Genomic DNA, 15,874 nt, shown 5'->3' on the forward strand with positions numbered 1-15,874 from the left:
GGTCGACGGGTAACAAAGCCAGTGGAGTAGTAGCCTGCCGTTGTGTAATTTGCACAATGCTGGTTAATATTAGGTTACACATACTGAGATTGCTCTCTGTTTTCTGTATAACACCCCATGAAATAAATAAGGACACAAAAGCAAACACTTGTCAGCATTGGTAACACAGCCACATTTAGGGAGAATCAGCACGTTTTGGCAAGGACAGGGCAAGTAAAAGATTGGTTAATTTGGATGTTAGGTATTTACTCTATGCACAGTGGTGAGGACTGAGGAAACAACACGTCAGTGTAACTAGAGGGGGCATAACACATAAAATTACCTTAAGTAGGGATGCAATTTTAAAGATGACTTAAACTGGCTCCTGTTCCAAGACAATACAATAATACGACACAAAAAGAAAAGAAACAACAATAAAATTGTTTTCAAAATAAAATATGCAAAGCGTTTTAACAGCGGCTTATGGAATGGGATATGCTATAAATACTTGGAAGTAAATTTAGGACTTCCAAGGTATATGATTCACCTGCACTCCGATTAGGGGAACATCTTATTGAAATATTACATTCAGTACATTGAAGAGTAATGAAACCAAACACAGCCAACAGCTCAACAAATTAACTAAAAGCAGGATACGTGTGTGTGTGCATGTGTATGTAACACATGTATATTTATATATACATTACTATTCAAAAGTTTTAGGCAAGTGTGAAAAAATGCTGCAAAGTAAAATTGCTTTAAGTACTAATAGTTTATTTTTTTTATCAATTACCAAAATTCAAAGTGAATGAACAAAAGAGAAATCTGAATCAAATTAATATTTGGTGTGATCACCCTTTGCCTTCAACACAGCATCAGTTCTTCCAGGTACACTTACACAAAGTCAGAGCTTTTGTAGAATCATAGTCAGGTTTATGAGCAACCAATTATACCAAACACTTAACAATGAATATTATTTTCATATGTAGGATGAAGCAGTCCTTGACTTTAACAAAAACAGCTGTGCAGGAGGTAACATGGTGAGGTAGAGAGAAACTCAGCTACAAAGTTAGTTGAGGTTGTGGAAGGCAGTTTCATGTCACAGGTCATACAACATGGCAAAAATGAACATAGCAACAAGACACAAGGTAGTTATACTGCATGAGCAAGGTGTCTCCCAGATAAAAAAAATCAGAGCAGACTAAGGTTTCAAGATCTGCTGTTCAAGCTCTTTTGAATAGATACCAATAAATGAGCAAAGTTAAGGACCATAAACACAGTGGTCAGCCAAAGAAATGTAATGTAGCAGATGAAAGACACATCATGGTTACTTTCCTTCAAAATCTGGAAGATGTTCAGCAGTGCCATTAGCTCAGAAATGACAGCAATCAGTGGAAACCAGGAATTAACTTCCTGTTTCGACGTGGAAACAAGGCCAAATGACTCAGCAGTGAGCAAAAACATAGAAACTGGGGTGCAGGAAAATGGCGGTACATGCTGTCTTTTGTTCATTCACTTTGCATTTGGTTAATTGATAAAAGTAAGCTATTAACACTTCTATTTTTTAAAGCATCCTAATATTGTAGCATTTTTCCACACCAGCCTAAAACTTTTGAATAGTACTCCATATACAGTATATATGTATATATATGTGTGTTTGTATATGTTATATATATTTTACAGAAATTATGTTACAAATGTCAAAGCATTACAACATTGTGCAAGTTTTAAGAGGCATACCGTATTTTCTACACTTCTGAGCACTATAGATACTAAGATCGCAATCCAGCTTTGTTGCCATGGAAACAACTATTACAAAGCACCCCATTGATTATTATACAGTACATGAGGAACATCAGACGTCATTTGAAAAATTTGTGATGCATCTATAAATTATAGTACAATAAGCTATCTACCAACAACTGGGCAAGAAGAGGAGAAATATAATGAACATTTATAAAGTTCTATTTATGTAGTAATAGAAAGTGCACATAGAGTGCTCTGCAATTACCAGGTGCAAATATTCTACCTTCTTGCGTCCATGCTATTCTGTGCTATAAAACATAGCTATGCTGTTAATATTACTTTAAAGAGATGTAAGGGGTAAAATTTCTCCTTGTGGAGAGTGACATACTGGCTCTAGCATGCCAAGGTAAGGAGGCTTAATCGCCAAGCAATGCTCCTCTAGGAAATTTAACTTGCCTATTAAATTTCCCAAAGGAGCATTGCACAGCAAATAAGCCTCTTTACCTTTTCATGCCATAGTCGGTATGTCACTCTCCACAAGAAGAAACGTTACCCATTAGACCTCAGTCGAGAGCCTCTCACCTAGCCAAATCAGTTCTCATACTCTGCACTGATGAGGGCCAAAAGTCTGAAACACCCTGTCTGCAACTTTTATCCCAAGTCATATTGCAAGACTCGTTAAAGGGTCAATGGTGACTTGTAGAATTGCTGCTTCCAACAGGTGGCGCTATAGAGTTCAAGTCCTCTTCCTCTCTGAAGAGGCAATTTGCACTTTAAGGAGATGAAGAGTCTAGAAAATCCAACAGATGAACACTATACAATGGTACTCTGATTGAAAGCATGTAGAACATTCATCACATCATTCAGCAGATTTGTACATGTCATCTAAGAAAGTAACCTACTGGAGTGGATTTAGTATATGGCAGTGTAAGAAAATATATTGTCATGACAGAAAAGTAATGCGTCTTTTTAACTGTGGCTATAAGAGATACATCAATATGGTCAACGTTTGCATGAATCTAGTAGCTAGTGAAAATTGCACAATGTACACCCCATTTGTCAGCCTGCTGAACACAGTACATTTAATTATGAGCACAACTCACTAAACAAGTAAGAAATATTTCTCTTCTTAAAGAGGACCTGACACTTGCTTAAATAATGGAGTTAAAAAAAATTGGAAAGGTAGTCTGTTGGGCATCACCTAAGTGCAGCACTTAAATGTACTGAAATAACTTAGACTAAAATTTAATATGATGTATACAGACTGAACTTGGTTATTTGCCACTATTGCACTCTAATCAGCATGTCTATTTATCTATTCTTCCTGCAGGTACGTCACCTAGCTTTTCCCAATCTGTGATCGTTCTTACATCTCCTGCATGTATTTACTTGTTATGTTTTAACCACTTACCACAGCACTACCTCCCTCACTACTTTTCTTTATGACCTGCTTGTTTACTCTGCAAAAGATGAGCACAGGCCTCTCCCCTCTGCTTCACACCTGAATGTAATTGCTAGCAAATATATTGGGAGCAGTACGTCTGCATGACACAATCTGCTGTGCATCACCTAAGTGCAGCACTTAAGTGTACTTCAATGAATTAGACCTGAAGGGAACTGAAGGTAACTGAGTACATAGTCACAGTAAACAATGTTTCTCTTTGTTTTCACTCTCATCTACTAACCACCCTAATCCCTACACCTAGTAATCAACTGGTCATCTCTCCCTCCATCCTTCCCAACCATCTCAGATCCTCCTCAGAACTGTTCCTCAACATAAAATCCTCTGTCTCCAAACACAGACTGCCCTCATGCTCCCACATAACACTTTCTCTGCTTCTCCTCACTGTCGGTGATATCTCTCCAAATCCTGGTCCTTCTCACCACATCCCCACAGTCACTTCAACCTCTCATCAACAATCTGTCATACAATTCCGCTACCTTTCTAAACATACCTATTTTCCCAGCTCCCACTTCCCCAGTCACTATAACAGGAGCTCTATGGAATGCTTGCTCTGTCTGCAACAAACTTTCATACATCCATGAATTTTTCATTATGAACAAACTTTTCCTTCCTCGGCTTCACTCTGGCTAACCCCTCTGACACAACTTCTCCAACTGCACTTTCTTATGGTGGATGACACCATTCTCACAACCACCACCTGCCAAAGCAGCAAGCACAGTGGAGGAGTTGGTTTTCTCCTGTCAGATAACTGCTCCTTTACCCACATTTCACTGTCACCCACCATTACTCTCCCTCCTTTTGAGGTGCACTCTGTGCACATCTACTCCCCCTCCAACGGCTGTCATTTACTGCCCCCCCAGAGCCAGCCACCACCTACATCTACTACTTTACCACCTGGCTACTTTTTACATTTCCTTTCCGCTGACATCCCCACTACCATCATGGGTGACTTCAACATTCCCATTGACACTTCTCAATCAGATGTCTCTAAGCGTCTAACTCTCACTTCCTCCTTCAGCCTCGCTCAATGATCTTCCGCAGCCACTGTCAAAGAGGGCCACACACTGGACATCATCTTCCCACATCTTCCCCCACCTCTGTTCCCTATCTAACCTCTCTAACTCACCTCTCACTCTTTCTGACCACAACTTTTTTACATTCTTTCCCCTCTCCTGTCCAGGTGCACAATCGCCATTCCACAAACCAGCACAACTTCGGAGAAATCGCAAACATCTTGATTTACACTCACTCTCTGAATCCCTTCTCGCTCTTGGAGACATAAGCTCCTTACACAATGCAGAGGTTGCTGCTGCTTTATAAAACACGACAACAGCTGCAGCTCTCGAATCGGTCGCCCCCTCACACATACCAAAGCTCACACAATCAACAGGCAACCCTAGCACCCAAGGCTAACTAAAGAACTGAGGCGGGCTGTCATGGTTGCTGAGCGGAGATGGAAAAGATCCCATTCAAACCAACACTTCATCACATTCAAACAGTCCCTCACTATTTTTAAGTCCACACACTGAAGCAAAACAAACCTACTTCACATCTCTCATATCCTCCCTGTCTCAGAACCCTAAACAGCTGTTCAACACTTTCAGTTCTCTCCTCTGTTCTGCTGCATCTCCTCCCTCTCCTCTCAGCTGAACCTCTCCTCTCAGCTGAAGACTTTGCCTCATTCTTCAAGCAGAAAATTGGTAACATCAGACAAAGGTTTGGCATACAGTAATCATAGCCCCTCCTCATAACTACTCAGAACAACTTTGGCTTGAGACAGCTCATAGAGTCTCACGACTTTCAGTATAACCTCTAAGCTGATGACACACAGATCTGCCTCTTTGGAACCAATATCACCTCCTTACTAACTAGAATCCCACAATATCTAGCAGTTATTTTACCTTTCTTCTCTGCTAGATTTCTAAAACTTAACATGGATAAAACAGAATTCATCATCTTTCTGCTAGCTCAATGAACCACATCAACAGACCTATCCATCAAAGTCAATGGCTGCTCACTCTCCCCAATCCTGTAACCTCAGTGCCTCGGGGTAACCCTTGAATCTGATCTCTCCTTCAAACCACATATCAAAGCCTTTTCCACTTCCTGACGATTACAACTCATAAATATTTCCCGGATCTGCACATTCCTTAACCAACAGTCTGCAAAAACACTAGTTCAAGCCCTCATCATCCCGTGCCTCCCCTGCTGCAACCTCCTGCTCTGTGACCTTCCCTCTAACACTGTCGCACTCCTCCAATCTATCCTAAACTCTACTGCCTGGCTAATCCACTCCTCTCCCCACTATTCCCTGGCCTCTCTTCTCTGTCAGTCTCTTCACAGGCTCCTCACTGCCTAGAGACTCCAGTTAAAATCCCTAACCATGACATACAAAGCCAACCTTTCGCCTCCATACATCTTTGACCTAGTTTCCCATTACTTACCTGCACGCAACCTCCTCAAAAATCACCTTCTATACTCTCTTTCTCCCACAATCGCGTACAAGATTTCTTCTGTGCATCCCCCCTTCTCTGGAATGTTCTATCCCAACAAATCAGACGCTCGACAACTGTGGAAACCTTCAAAAGGTTTCCACAGTATCAAACCATGAAGTTAAGAAGATGGCTCATGCACAGTGCGTCGCTGAAGACAGGAGACGTATACACTCGGCTTCAGAGAAGCATTGATGCTGCCGAAACGAGGGGAGCGCATGCGCTAGATTTGCTTGAGCTGGTGACGAGGCCGTCTCCTGCAAATTATGTTATCAGGTCTAAAGGGGCATGATAACATGGAAAGAGGGCTGACTAGCCTGGGGCAATTAACGCCCCATCGACTAGTCAAAGCCCTCATTAGCATAGGAAACAGGGATATTATAGGTGCTTTTTTAAAGCATTTATTTAACTGAATAACGTTAAACAGGGCTGGTTAGGCAGGGAGATAATCATGCATAGCGGAATGCTGCTGGGTTGGAGGGCATGAAGAACATGACAGATTCCCTTTATAGCTAAGTTGTGAAAGATAGCATCTAAATCTCAGGTGAAAAAGTAAAACAAAATATATTCTGCCATATAAAAGGTAACCACGTTTCCACCTATCAAAAAGGTCTGTATCCAATACTCGATAATGACGTTTTTGATAGGTAGAAATGTGGTTACCTTTTGTATGGTAGAATAAACTTGGTTTTACTTCTAACCAGAGACTTGGACACTGTCTTTCACTACTTACTGGTTTATCTTCAAGTGGGTTTTTTGGATCTTTTGACTTTGCGTCTATTGATATGAGTGCTGCTGGTTGCTCTCTTCATTCCTTTTTGAAAGCTATCTTTTTAAATCTTGAATGGGCAAAGTGTGGAACATGAGTTTGCTGCTGCCATATATATATTAATGTCTAAAAACACACAGTCGCCTTACAAAAGTAAAGCACATACAGTATATGATGGCTTAGAGCAACATCATAGCTTGTTCTTATTTTAGAACAGTAACTAGCATCAAAGATATTTATTATGAGCTTGGCAACACTTCCCATATCACAAAAATTACTGACAGTTTTTTCCTGTGACATTATTAATTTATATGCCCAAATACCTTGAATGCAGACATGATCATTCTTTAAAGGGAACCTATCAGCAGGATTTACCCCTGTAGACCACCACCAATGCAGTATCACCCTCCTACAAAGGTTTTCTATATTACCCAGCACCACCCAGGCTTCCATGATGGGACCAGAGAATATAAGAATTTGTTGTCCTCTGGTGTTATCGCTGTCAATTTCAAACTATCAGTAGAAAGAAAGTAACACGAATTCATAAATTTGGAGAGAAGCCTAAGATTAATTACTATGCCTAATGCTAAAAGTGGACTGAAATGGGTTAAGACATATTAGCATTGGATTCTGACCTCAACCCCATCGTCTCACCTTTACTAGGAATTGTACTGTAGATTGTGAGCCCATTCATATAGCTGGTTACAACATTTTTGGCAAAATCAAGTGCCTCACAATACAGGAGTTGTCAGTGATTGGATAATTCTTCGAAATCAAACGCTGGCTTTCTTCAGCCATCACTGGTGGAAGCTGACTGCATGTGCTGTTAGCGCACCTAGTGGCAGCAGCAGGCAAACGCAATCAGGTTCCATACTGGATGTAAGTTTGTTTTGGATTTCTTGAATGCGAATTTATGAAACTTTTGATGCTGACTGCAGATCTGGCAAAGATGCTGCAATATTTATGCAAATGCACTTCTATTTCTCAAGGGTATATTATATTCCATTAATAGGCGAGTGTTTGGAAATAGGTACACCCCTGACTATGTTTACAGAAAATTAATTTGAGTTGGTAGATGCTCTGGATTTATACACTGGACAGAATTATTGACTCCGCACAGCTGTGAGCCCTGTCTTGACTCCTAAATTCTAATGAAAAATGAATTGACATTTAATGAGCAAACCGCCTACGCCGCTGGTGTTGGGAAATTAATATATTCTGCCGAGTCCCTGACTACAGTGTATAACTGTGGACTAATTACTGCAGGTGGAAGGCACACGCAAAACAGACTAATACAGAAAAAGAATGAGATGAAAATGGAAGCTGCACAGGGTTTTTATCAAGTAAGGCAAGGTTTCAGTGATCGTCAACGAAAAAAAAAAATAAGAGAATTAAATTACTTCACCTTCAGAAACCAAAGGATCAAGTAAATACTGGCTGGCGGCTGCTGGAAGCAGCAGATTGTGAGACATTTGGGTCGGGGTGGTGTGACATTCCTACTGTGATAACAGATGGGAACTGAAGGTAGATGTTAACATGGCTAAGCTTAATGTGGCTGGTCTCCAAATATTCCTTTAATAAGTTCAACTTATTCAAAATATCATGTTTCATGAAAAAGGAGAATAATTGATGGACAAGCTGCTGTTTATCTGGAGATGAATTTATTCCAAGTGGCGTATTTCTGCAGCAAAAAAATCCACTGCAACAAATGACAACATGTATTCTTATATAGGTGGAAAGTAAATCTGCCACATGACCATTGTTTGGATTTCCACACAGATTTTTTTTCAGTAGAAATCCTTTCTGCTGAGCTTTCAAGTGTATTGTAATTTATTCATAAACTAAAAACCACAACAGAAATCCAAGTCCAGTAATTGCACTTGAGTTTTTAGATGCAGAATTACCTAATTCTCTGGAGTATTTTTTCATCACATGTGAATCCACCCGAAAAATGTTTCTTTCCTTTTATTACAAAATCAAATAGCCATTTGTGAGGACATTTCCGCACAATGTAGGCTCTCTTTTGACTACCTCCCTTAGGACAGGGTCACACTTGCGAGTGTGATGCGAGAAACTTGCGCGAGTCTCTCGCATCAATACCCGGCGCTGCTGCCGACACTTGGGACTGGAGTGTGTGGCAGAGTGTAAGGCAGTGTGACCCCAGCCTTACACTGACTAAGGCCATGTTCACACACTCAGTATTTGGTCAGTATTTTATATCAGTATCTGTAAGCCAAAACCAGGAGTGGGTGATAAATCCAGAAGTGGTGACGTGTTTCTATTATACTTTTCCTCTGATTGTTCCTCTCCTGGTTTTGGCTTACCAGTACTGAGGTAAAATACTCAGCAAATACTGACAGTGTGTATGAGGACTATCTGGCATAATTGGGAAGGAAGACAGAGGAAGGTGAGCCAGAGGAGATGAAAAATGAAAATGGCTAGTCTTTGGCAAAATACACGTTTCACGCCTCACACATTTATAACACTTTTGGATTCTGGAGTAACATGACAATTATTTTTTAGTTGACAGTATACTTTAAAAACCCAGGCAAGAATGTACAAGCTACATCTCCACATACATATAAATAATAGTTATACTTTGTAAGACATTAATCAGATGTCCATGAATTATGCACATATTCTGTGTTTTTCATGGCTAGATCATGTACCCATTAAAGTCTATGTGGCTGTTCACATGTTTGTATTTTATTCACAGACTGAGTGGTCTTCAAAAAAAAAAAAAAATGGAGATGTCCATTTTTTTTATCTGAGTCAAGCTCGCCAATGCATGTCTATGGGTCTGTAAAAAATCCCTTACAGGACATGTTACCATCTGTGTGCTGTCCATGATTACTGTAACATTGCAAAATACAGAAGCTTTGCAATTTGTTTAATTCATTTTTTCATAAGATAAAATTAATTTAATGATAAATTACTGATGGCAAAAACTGAAAATATTGAACAATATTACACATTCTCATTTCCGTACAACCGAAAGTCAAATATTGTAAAGCAGGTACTTTCATGAAATCTTTTTAAATAATTTGAGAAGAATGTGTTTTAACTTAAAAGAAAAAAAAATAAAATATATATATATATATATATATACACACACACACACACACAATGTGCAGAATAATTAGGCAAGTTGTATTTGAGAGGATTCTTTTTATTATTGAATAACAACTATGTTCTCAATCAACCCAAAAGACTCATAGATATCAAAGCTTAATATTTTTGGAAGTTGGAGTGGGTATTTTTTAGATTTGGCTATCTTAGGAGGATATCTGTTTGTGCAGGTAACTATTACAGTGCAGAATTATTAGGCAACTTAATAAAAACCCAATATATACCCATCTCACTTGTTTATTTTCACCAGCTAAACCAATAGAGCAACACTAAATTTATAAATAAACATCTCTGAGATTCAAAAAAAAACAAAAAAAAAAACAGTGACCAATATAGCCACCTTTCTTTACGATGACACTCAAAAGCCTTCCATCCATAGATTCTGTCAGTTGCTTGATCTGTTTACGATCAACATTGCGTGCCGCAGCCACCACAGCCTCCCTGACACTGTTCGGAGAGGTGTAATGTTTTCACTCCCTATAGATCTCACATTTTATGAGGGACCACAGGTTCTCTATGGGGTTCAGATCAGTTGAACAAGGGGGCCATGTCATTATTTTTTCTTCTTTTAGACCTTTACTGGCCAGCCACGCTGTGGAGTATTTGGATGCATGTGATGGAGCATGGTCCTGCATGAAAATCATGTTTTTCTTGAACGATACCAACTTCTTCCTGTACCACTGCTTGAAGAAGGTGTCTTCCAGAAACTGCCAGTAGGTCTGGGAGTTGAGCTTCACTCCATCCTCAACCCGAAAAGGTCCCACAAGTTTATCTTTGATGATACCAGCCCATACCAGTACCCCACCTCCACCTTGCTGGCGTCTGAGTTGGAGTGGAGATCTCTGCCCTTTACTGATCCAGCCTTGGGCCCATCCATCTGGCCAATCAAGAGTCGCTCTCATTTCATCAGTCCATAAAACCTTAGAAAAATCAGTCTTAAGATATTTCTTGGCCCAGTCTTGACGTTTTATCTTATGTTTCTTGTTGGAAGGTGGTCGTTTTTCAGCCTACCTTAGCCTGGCCATGTCCCTGAGTGTGGCACACCTTGAGCTTTTTGATACTCCAGTAACATTGCAGCTCTGAAATATGGCAAAACTGGTGGCAAATGGCATCTTGGCAGCTTCACGCTTGATTTTCCTCAATTCATGGGCAGTTATTTTGCGCCTTTTTTATCAACATGCTTCTTGCGACCCTGTTGGATATTTGCCATGAAACGCTTGATTGTTTGGTGATCACGCTTCAAATGTTTGGCAAGACATCTCACAATTTTTGACTTTTCAGAGTCGGTCAAATCTTTCTTCGGACCCATTTTGCCAAAGGAAAGGAAGTTGCCTAATAATTAAGCACACCTTATATAGGGTGCTGATGTCATTAGACCACACCCCTCCTCATTACAGAGATGCAAATCACCTGATTTACATAATTGGCAGTTGGCTTTCAAGCCTATACAGCTTGGAGTAGGACAACATGTATAAAAAGGATGATGTGATCAAAATACTCATTTGCCTAATAATTCTGCACCCAGTGTAGATGGAGTTTTTAGAACAGGAATGCAGAAAAAAACACATCTGAAAACCTGCTCAAAAACTACTTGACTCTTCTTAGGGTACGTTTTTTAAAGAGGTTTTGAAGCAGAAACTCTCCAAACCCTCCTCAAAATCTCAAATCTACCTTACTCAAATACTTGGAGTTTCTGTCTTACAACTCAACAAAAAGACTCCATGTGCACATAGCCCCAGATGGAATCTGCTACCATTAGGTTATGTGCACACTGCATCTTTTCAGGCAGATTACTCCTTGAATTGGTTAAAAGAAGTGACATGATCATTCTTCTGGTGGTGTCACAGTATAGAGCATTCTAGATCTTAAAAGTTTAAAGTAAAAAACGCCAGCGAAAGAGCCCTCGCAAGAAAGATGGCAAAACCGCCAGTGAAGCTACTTAAGGAAAATGACCGCCAGAGCTTTCTTGAAGTGAATTTGCTGGCATTTAAAAGAATCTGGGTGCACATAACCTTAAAGTTACCTAAATATAAAATTTGCATTGATATATATATTCTTTTCTGATACTGCAGCAAAACGTAGAACTGGCGATTTGCAACATACAAGGGTGACTCTACATGTGGAAACTCAAAGGCTTTGCGTGGAAAAGTGTGTAAATTACAGCTTTTAAAAAAGGGGTTGTCTTGTTTGAAAACCATTTAAAGTGTTAAAAACTAACAAAAGTAATCATAATCATTTTTCCGATTCCCTGCCGATCCGATTCCGATACTTTCCAGTCCCCAACCAGTCTATGTATTTCCTGTTGAAGTGATGAGTTTTCCATTGTGTCATTGCTGGAGCTGGATGTACAGAGAGCAGTGGGAAACAGGGAGGTATAAGACTCAGAGTACGGGAATCAGAAAGGCGAGAATGATGACTTTTGTTTTATAACTTATGAGCAATTAAAAAGAATCTTTTAATGGCAAAACAACCAGTTTAATATTAGTTGACCAGCAAAAACTGACCGTCATGATGGATTGTGGGAGTAGAATTAGGTAAGAAAATAATTCTCTAGTACAATTGCAGAGACTCATGCTACTGTAATAGCTACACTTGCCAATCGGCAAGAATAAAAACCAATTACTCAAAACAATAATGAGTAATAATTCATATTTTAATGGCTAATTAAACATAATCATATTTACCTTCCCGACTGGTGTTAACAATTAAATATGATAACTGTCACATCTATAGTACATTGGCACCCCATCGTTCACTTACATTAAAAGGTTTCCTGGAGCAGACATGGACCTTTCTTCTCTCCTGGCGCATTCAAATGGGTTTCCAAATGAGCGCTTCCGCAACATTGCTTTCACTAAAATCTTAATTAACAAAAAAAGTGCTATGTCAACCAACAAATATATACGTTAAGGAATGAGACACAAATAAAACAGACACTATCATACAACTCTATAAACACAATGGTAAAAATGTGTAAAGCAAAAATGCCAAATATGTTACATGCCAATAACACCGCTTAATGAGTTTTGTCATAAATGACCAGATTGTAGAATAAAAACATAATTGGAGAAATATGACAACCTGAAATTTTGGTGACAAAGTTTAATTATTGCTGTTTGCCTAAAGAAATTGCTCTGACTTGCTATGGGACAGTATGTGGAAAAATAAACGCATTTCTGCCTTTATTTGGGATCTGTTTTTAAAGCATTTACTTATTGAGATAATCATTTTTTAAGTCGAGTGTCGTTTCATTTCTTTTTTCCGTTTATGTTGACATACATTTAACGGGGATTTATCATTGCGTGAAGAGATATAGTTTTCATTAATTCCATTTTGATATATGGAATTTATTCCTTAAAATTTATTTTGACATATATTTGTTTTGTATTTACTGTGCAGAATAATCATTGTGTTGGTTTTATAATTTGTATTATTGTAGTTGCAGCACTATCAGTTATGTATGTTTTCTACATATTTGCTAGAATAATGAAAACGTGGTGTTTTTTTTACTTTTAATTTTTTTCCAACAATTCACTATTATTTTTTTTTTAGCACGAAGAGATTTGAATATATTAAATTTTGACTGCTAACATAATGCAATACTTCTGTATTTTAGAGTATTATGCCAGTGGTACACTACAAATTGTGCACAATCTGAGATGGTCCTTGCAGAGGGATAATTGTGCCTTAATATTTAGCTTTGGAAAAAATCCTTGAACCAATACATTGATATTACTGTGCTTCCGATGCTTCACAGTCCTTATGCCCAACTATAATGGGGTCCATTTGGTTTCTTTTAGAATGGCTGCTATTTTAGCTAGATAAGATTTACAATGCTTCTGGATCTGACAAGAGGAGAAAGTAAGAGTAAAGGCCCCGTCTCACTAAGCGATCTCGGTAGCGAGATCGCTGCTGAGTCACAACTTTTGTGACGTAACAGCGATCTCTCCAGCGAGATCGCTGTGTGTGACAGCGATCAGCGAGCGGCCCCCCTGCCGGTATCACTGATCACTGGAAGAAACCTCTGGACATTTCTTTGGTCGCTGGTCTCCCGCTGGCCAGCACGCATCGCTGTGTGTGACAGGCGGGAGACCAGCGATCAGGTGTAAAAAATAATAAAAAAAATAAAAAATATAGTTATTCTCACCTTCCGACGTCCTGTTCAGCCATCCTGCCTCTCTCCACGCTCCGGTCCCAGTGATCCTTTGCACGAATGACCGCGAGACTTTGTTATCCCTCGAGACCGTGACATCTCGCGGTCATTCGTGCAAAGGATCACTGGGACCGGAGCATGGAGAGAGGCAGGATGGCTGAACGGGAAGTCGGAAGGTGAGAATAACTATATTTTTTATTTTGATTCTATTTTTTACAGCGATGGCCAGCGATGCCGGGCGCTCGGCATCGCTGTGCTGATCGCTGGTGAAGCTGTCTGTGTGACAGCTCACCAGCGATCACATAGCGACTTACTAGCGATCCTGACACCTTGATATCGGTGTCGGGATCGCTGGTAAGTCGCTTAGTGTGACGGGGCCTTTAGGTATTTGAGTTTTAAATCTAGATATCTTATTTAGATCTCAGAGTCAGATATCAGAGTTAGTTGTGTAAAGTGAGAAATTTGGCTCAAACGGTCAATAATCTGATTATTGACATCTAAATATGTCCTAACATGAACATTAGAAATTAATATACAAAAAGTTTCTCAGGACCCTGGTCTAGTAAACAGAATGGTGGTCCTTGGCCACCAACCAGGGGTTTGAAAACCTCCGTCTACCTATCTCAAGAGACTCTATTGATTAGCAGGCCAAATATAACGCACACATGACGTTGTACTGGGACTGCTAGTCAGAAGAGGTTCCGGGGATATCGGTAGGTGATTCTCCAGGTCAGTGCCATGGACAACAATGTGGCTTCTGGATTAGAGTCCTGCAACCCTTTTAATTTGTGAAACAGAAACTGTTCTGTGGAATCTGACTTAGCCATTGGTACCAGTCTGTATAACTGAGCCTTGGGAATCCATGACCTTGTGGCTGGTTAACCAAAGGTACTTTTCTTGGACCATTTTTAATTGGTACTATTGGATGCATTCTGAATACACTCTTACAAGAACTGCCATTTTTGGAAATGCTCAGATCCAGTCATCTAATCAACACAATTTGGTCTTTGTCTAAGTTACTCAGATCCTAATGATTGCCCATTAATCCTGATTCCAACATACAAACTTCAAGAACTGACTGTTCACTTGCTTATTAATATATCCCATAACTTAGCAGTTTCCATTATCATAAAATAATCAATGTAAATCACTTCACCTGTTACGGTTTTATACATGTTACTGATTTATGTATCTAGCAATCATCCAGAGCTTCAATCTATATAAATCTTCATGTAATTATTCAACATAGGTTAAATCTTCCAGAATGTCACTGTATAGCTATAACTCAAAAATTAACAAAAGTATTTTATTTAACATAATCTCAAATATTTTCTAATTTCTGAAAATGTCTGGTAGATTTGTTGTATTAAAGTAGAGCACATCTAACTGATCAGAGAAAAATGATGTGTCAAAGCAATGGAGGAAATCACTAATTAAATATAGGTCATCAACCCCATCTATAGAAAAGAATTGGCTTAATTAAATTTGCATACTTAATAATGCCGATGATGGCTATAACCTGTGGGGAAACTCTTCAACATGATTAAAATATATCACTTTTGTAAAGCTTGACTGCCTACTGCATTTTAAGATTACTCTTAAGATGGGAATAAAATAGACAACATTTTTCATATTCCCATGGAAACTAAACACTCTATTAACCATGTATGACTAGTGAACATCCTCATCCTTGGATTAGTACAGACTGGAAATTAGCAAATCTTCTGAAAATCAAATTAGCAAGTTTAGCCGAATTTTCCTCCAAAATTTGATTTGGTGTAAACCTCAACACTGCACAGCCTCTAATTGCCAAGAAAAAAACCTGCATAACACTCTGAGGTCTCACCTACTGGAGACAGACACCCAGATGAAGTCTACTACATCTGAGTGTCCACCTCCAGTAGGCCTACACTCCCAAAAACGATGCACGACAACACATGTTCGCTCTATTGGCACTATTATAGTCTATGGTCCTGTCGTTAGCGCATATACCCGACTCCCATTTTGGTTGGGTTTTGGACATAAGCCCCGACAAGACTAACGTACAGGTGGCAGAATGCAGTGTTAAAGCACCCTAACACAGACACAAAATTAGGACAGAGGGTTATTAAACTGCCCTCCTTATTTGCAGAGTGTCACGC

General features: G+C 39.3%; 1 protein-coding gene across 4 annotated transcripts in view; it reads right to left on the reverse strand.

Moving 5' to 3' along the window:
• Positions 1-15,874, reverse strand: part of CAMKK1 (calcium/calmodulin dependent protein kinase kinase 1) — a 433,796-nt gene that overhangs the window by 6,088 nt on the left and 411,834 nt on the right. For 2 of the 4 annotated variants that reach the window (XM_073590582.1, XM_073590579.1), the window contains 2 exons: positions 12,341-12,441; positions 323-364 (listed from right to left, as the gene is read on the reverse strand). In XM_073590582.1, coding sequence (XP_073446683.1) covers positions 323-364; positions 12,341-12,441 — 143 coding nt within the window. Of the gene's footprint in view, positions 1-322; positions 365-12,336; positions 12,442-15,874 lie in introns of those variants that run through there. The other 2 variants (XM_073590580.1, XM_073590583.1) reach the window with 2 other exon arrangements.

This window comes from Dendrobates tinctorius, unplaced genomic scaffold, assembly GCF_039654945.1.
Source record: "Dendrobates tinctorius isolate UK_male_01 unplaced genomic scaffold, ASM3965494v1 ptg000117l, whole genome shotgun sequence".
Lineage (NCBI taxonomy): Eukaryota > Metazoa > Chordata > Amphibia > Anura > Dendrobatidae > Dendrobates > Dendrobates tinctorius.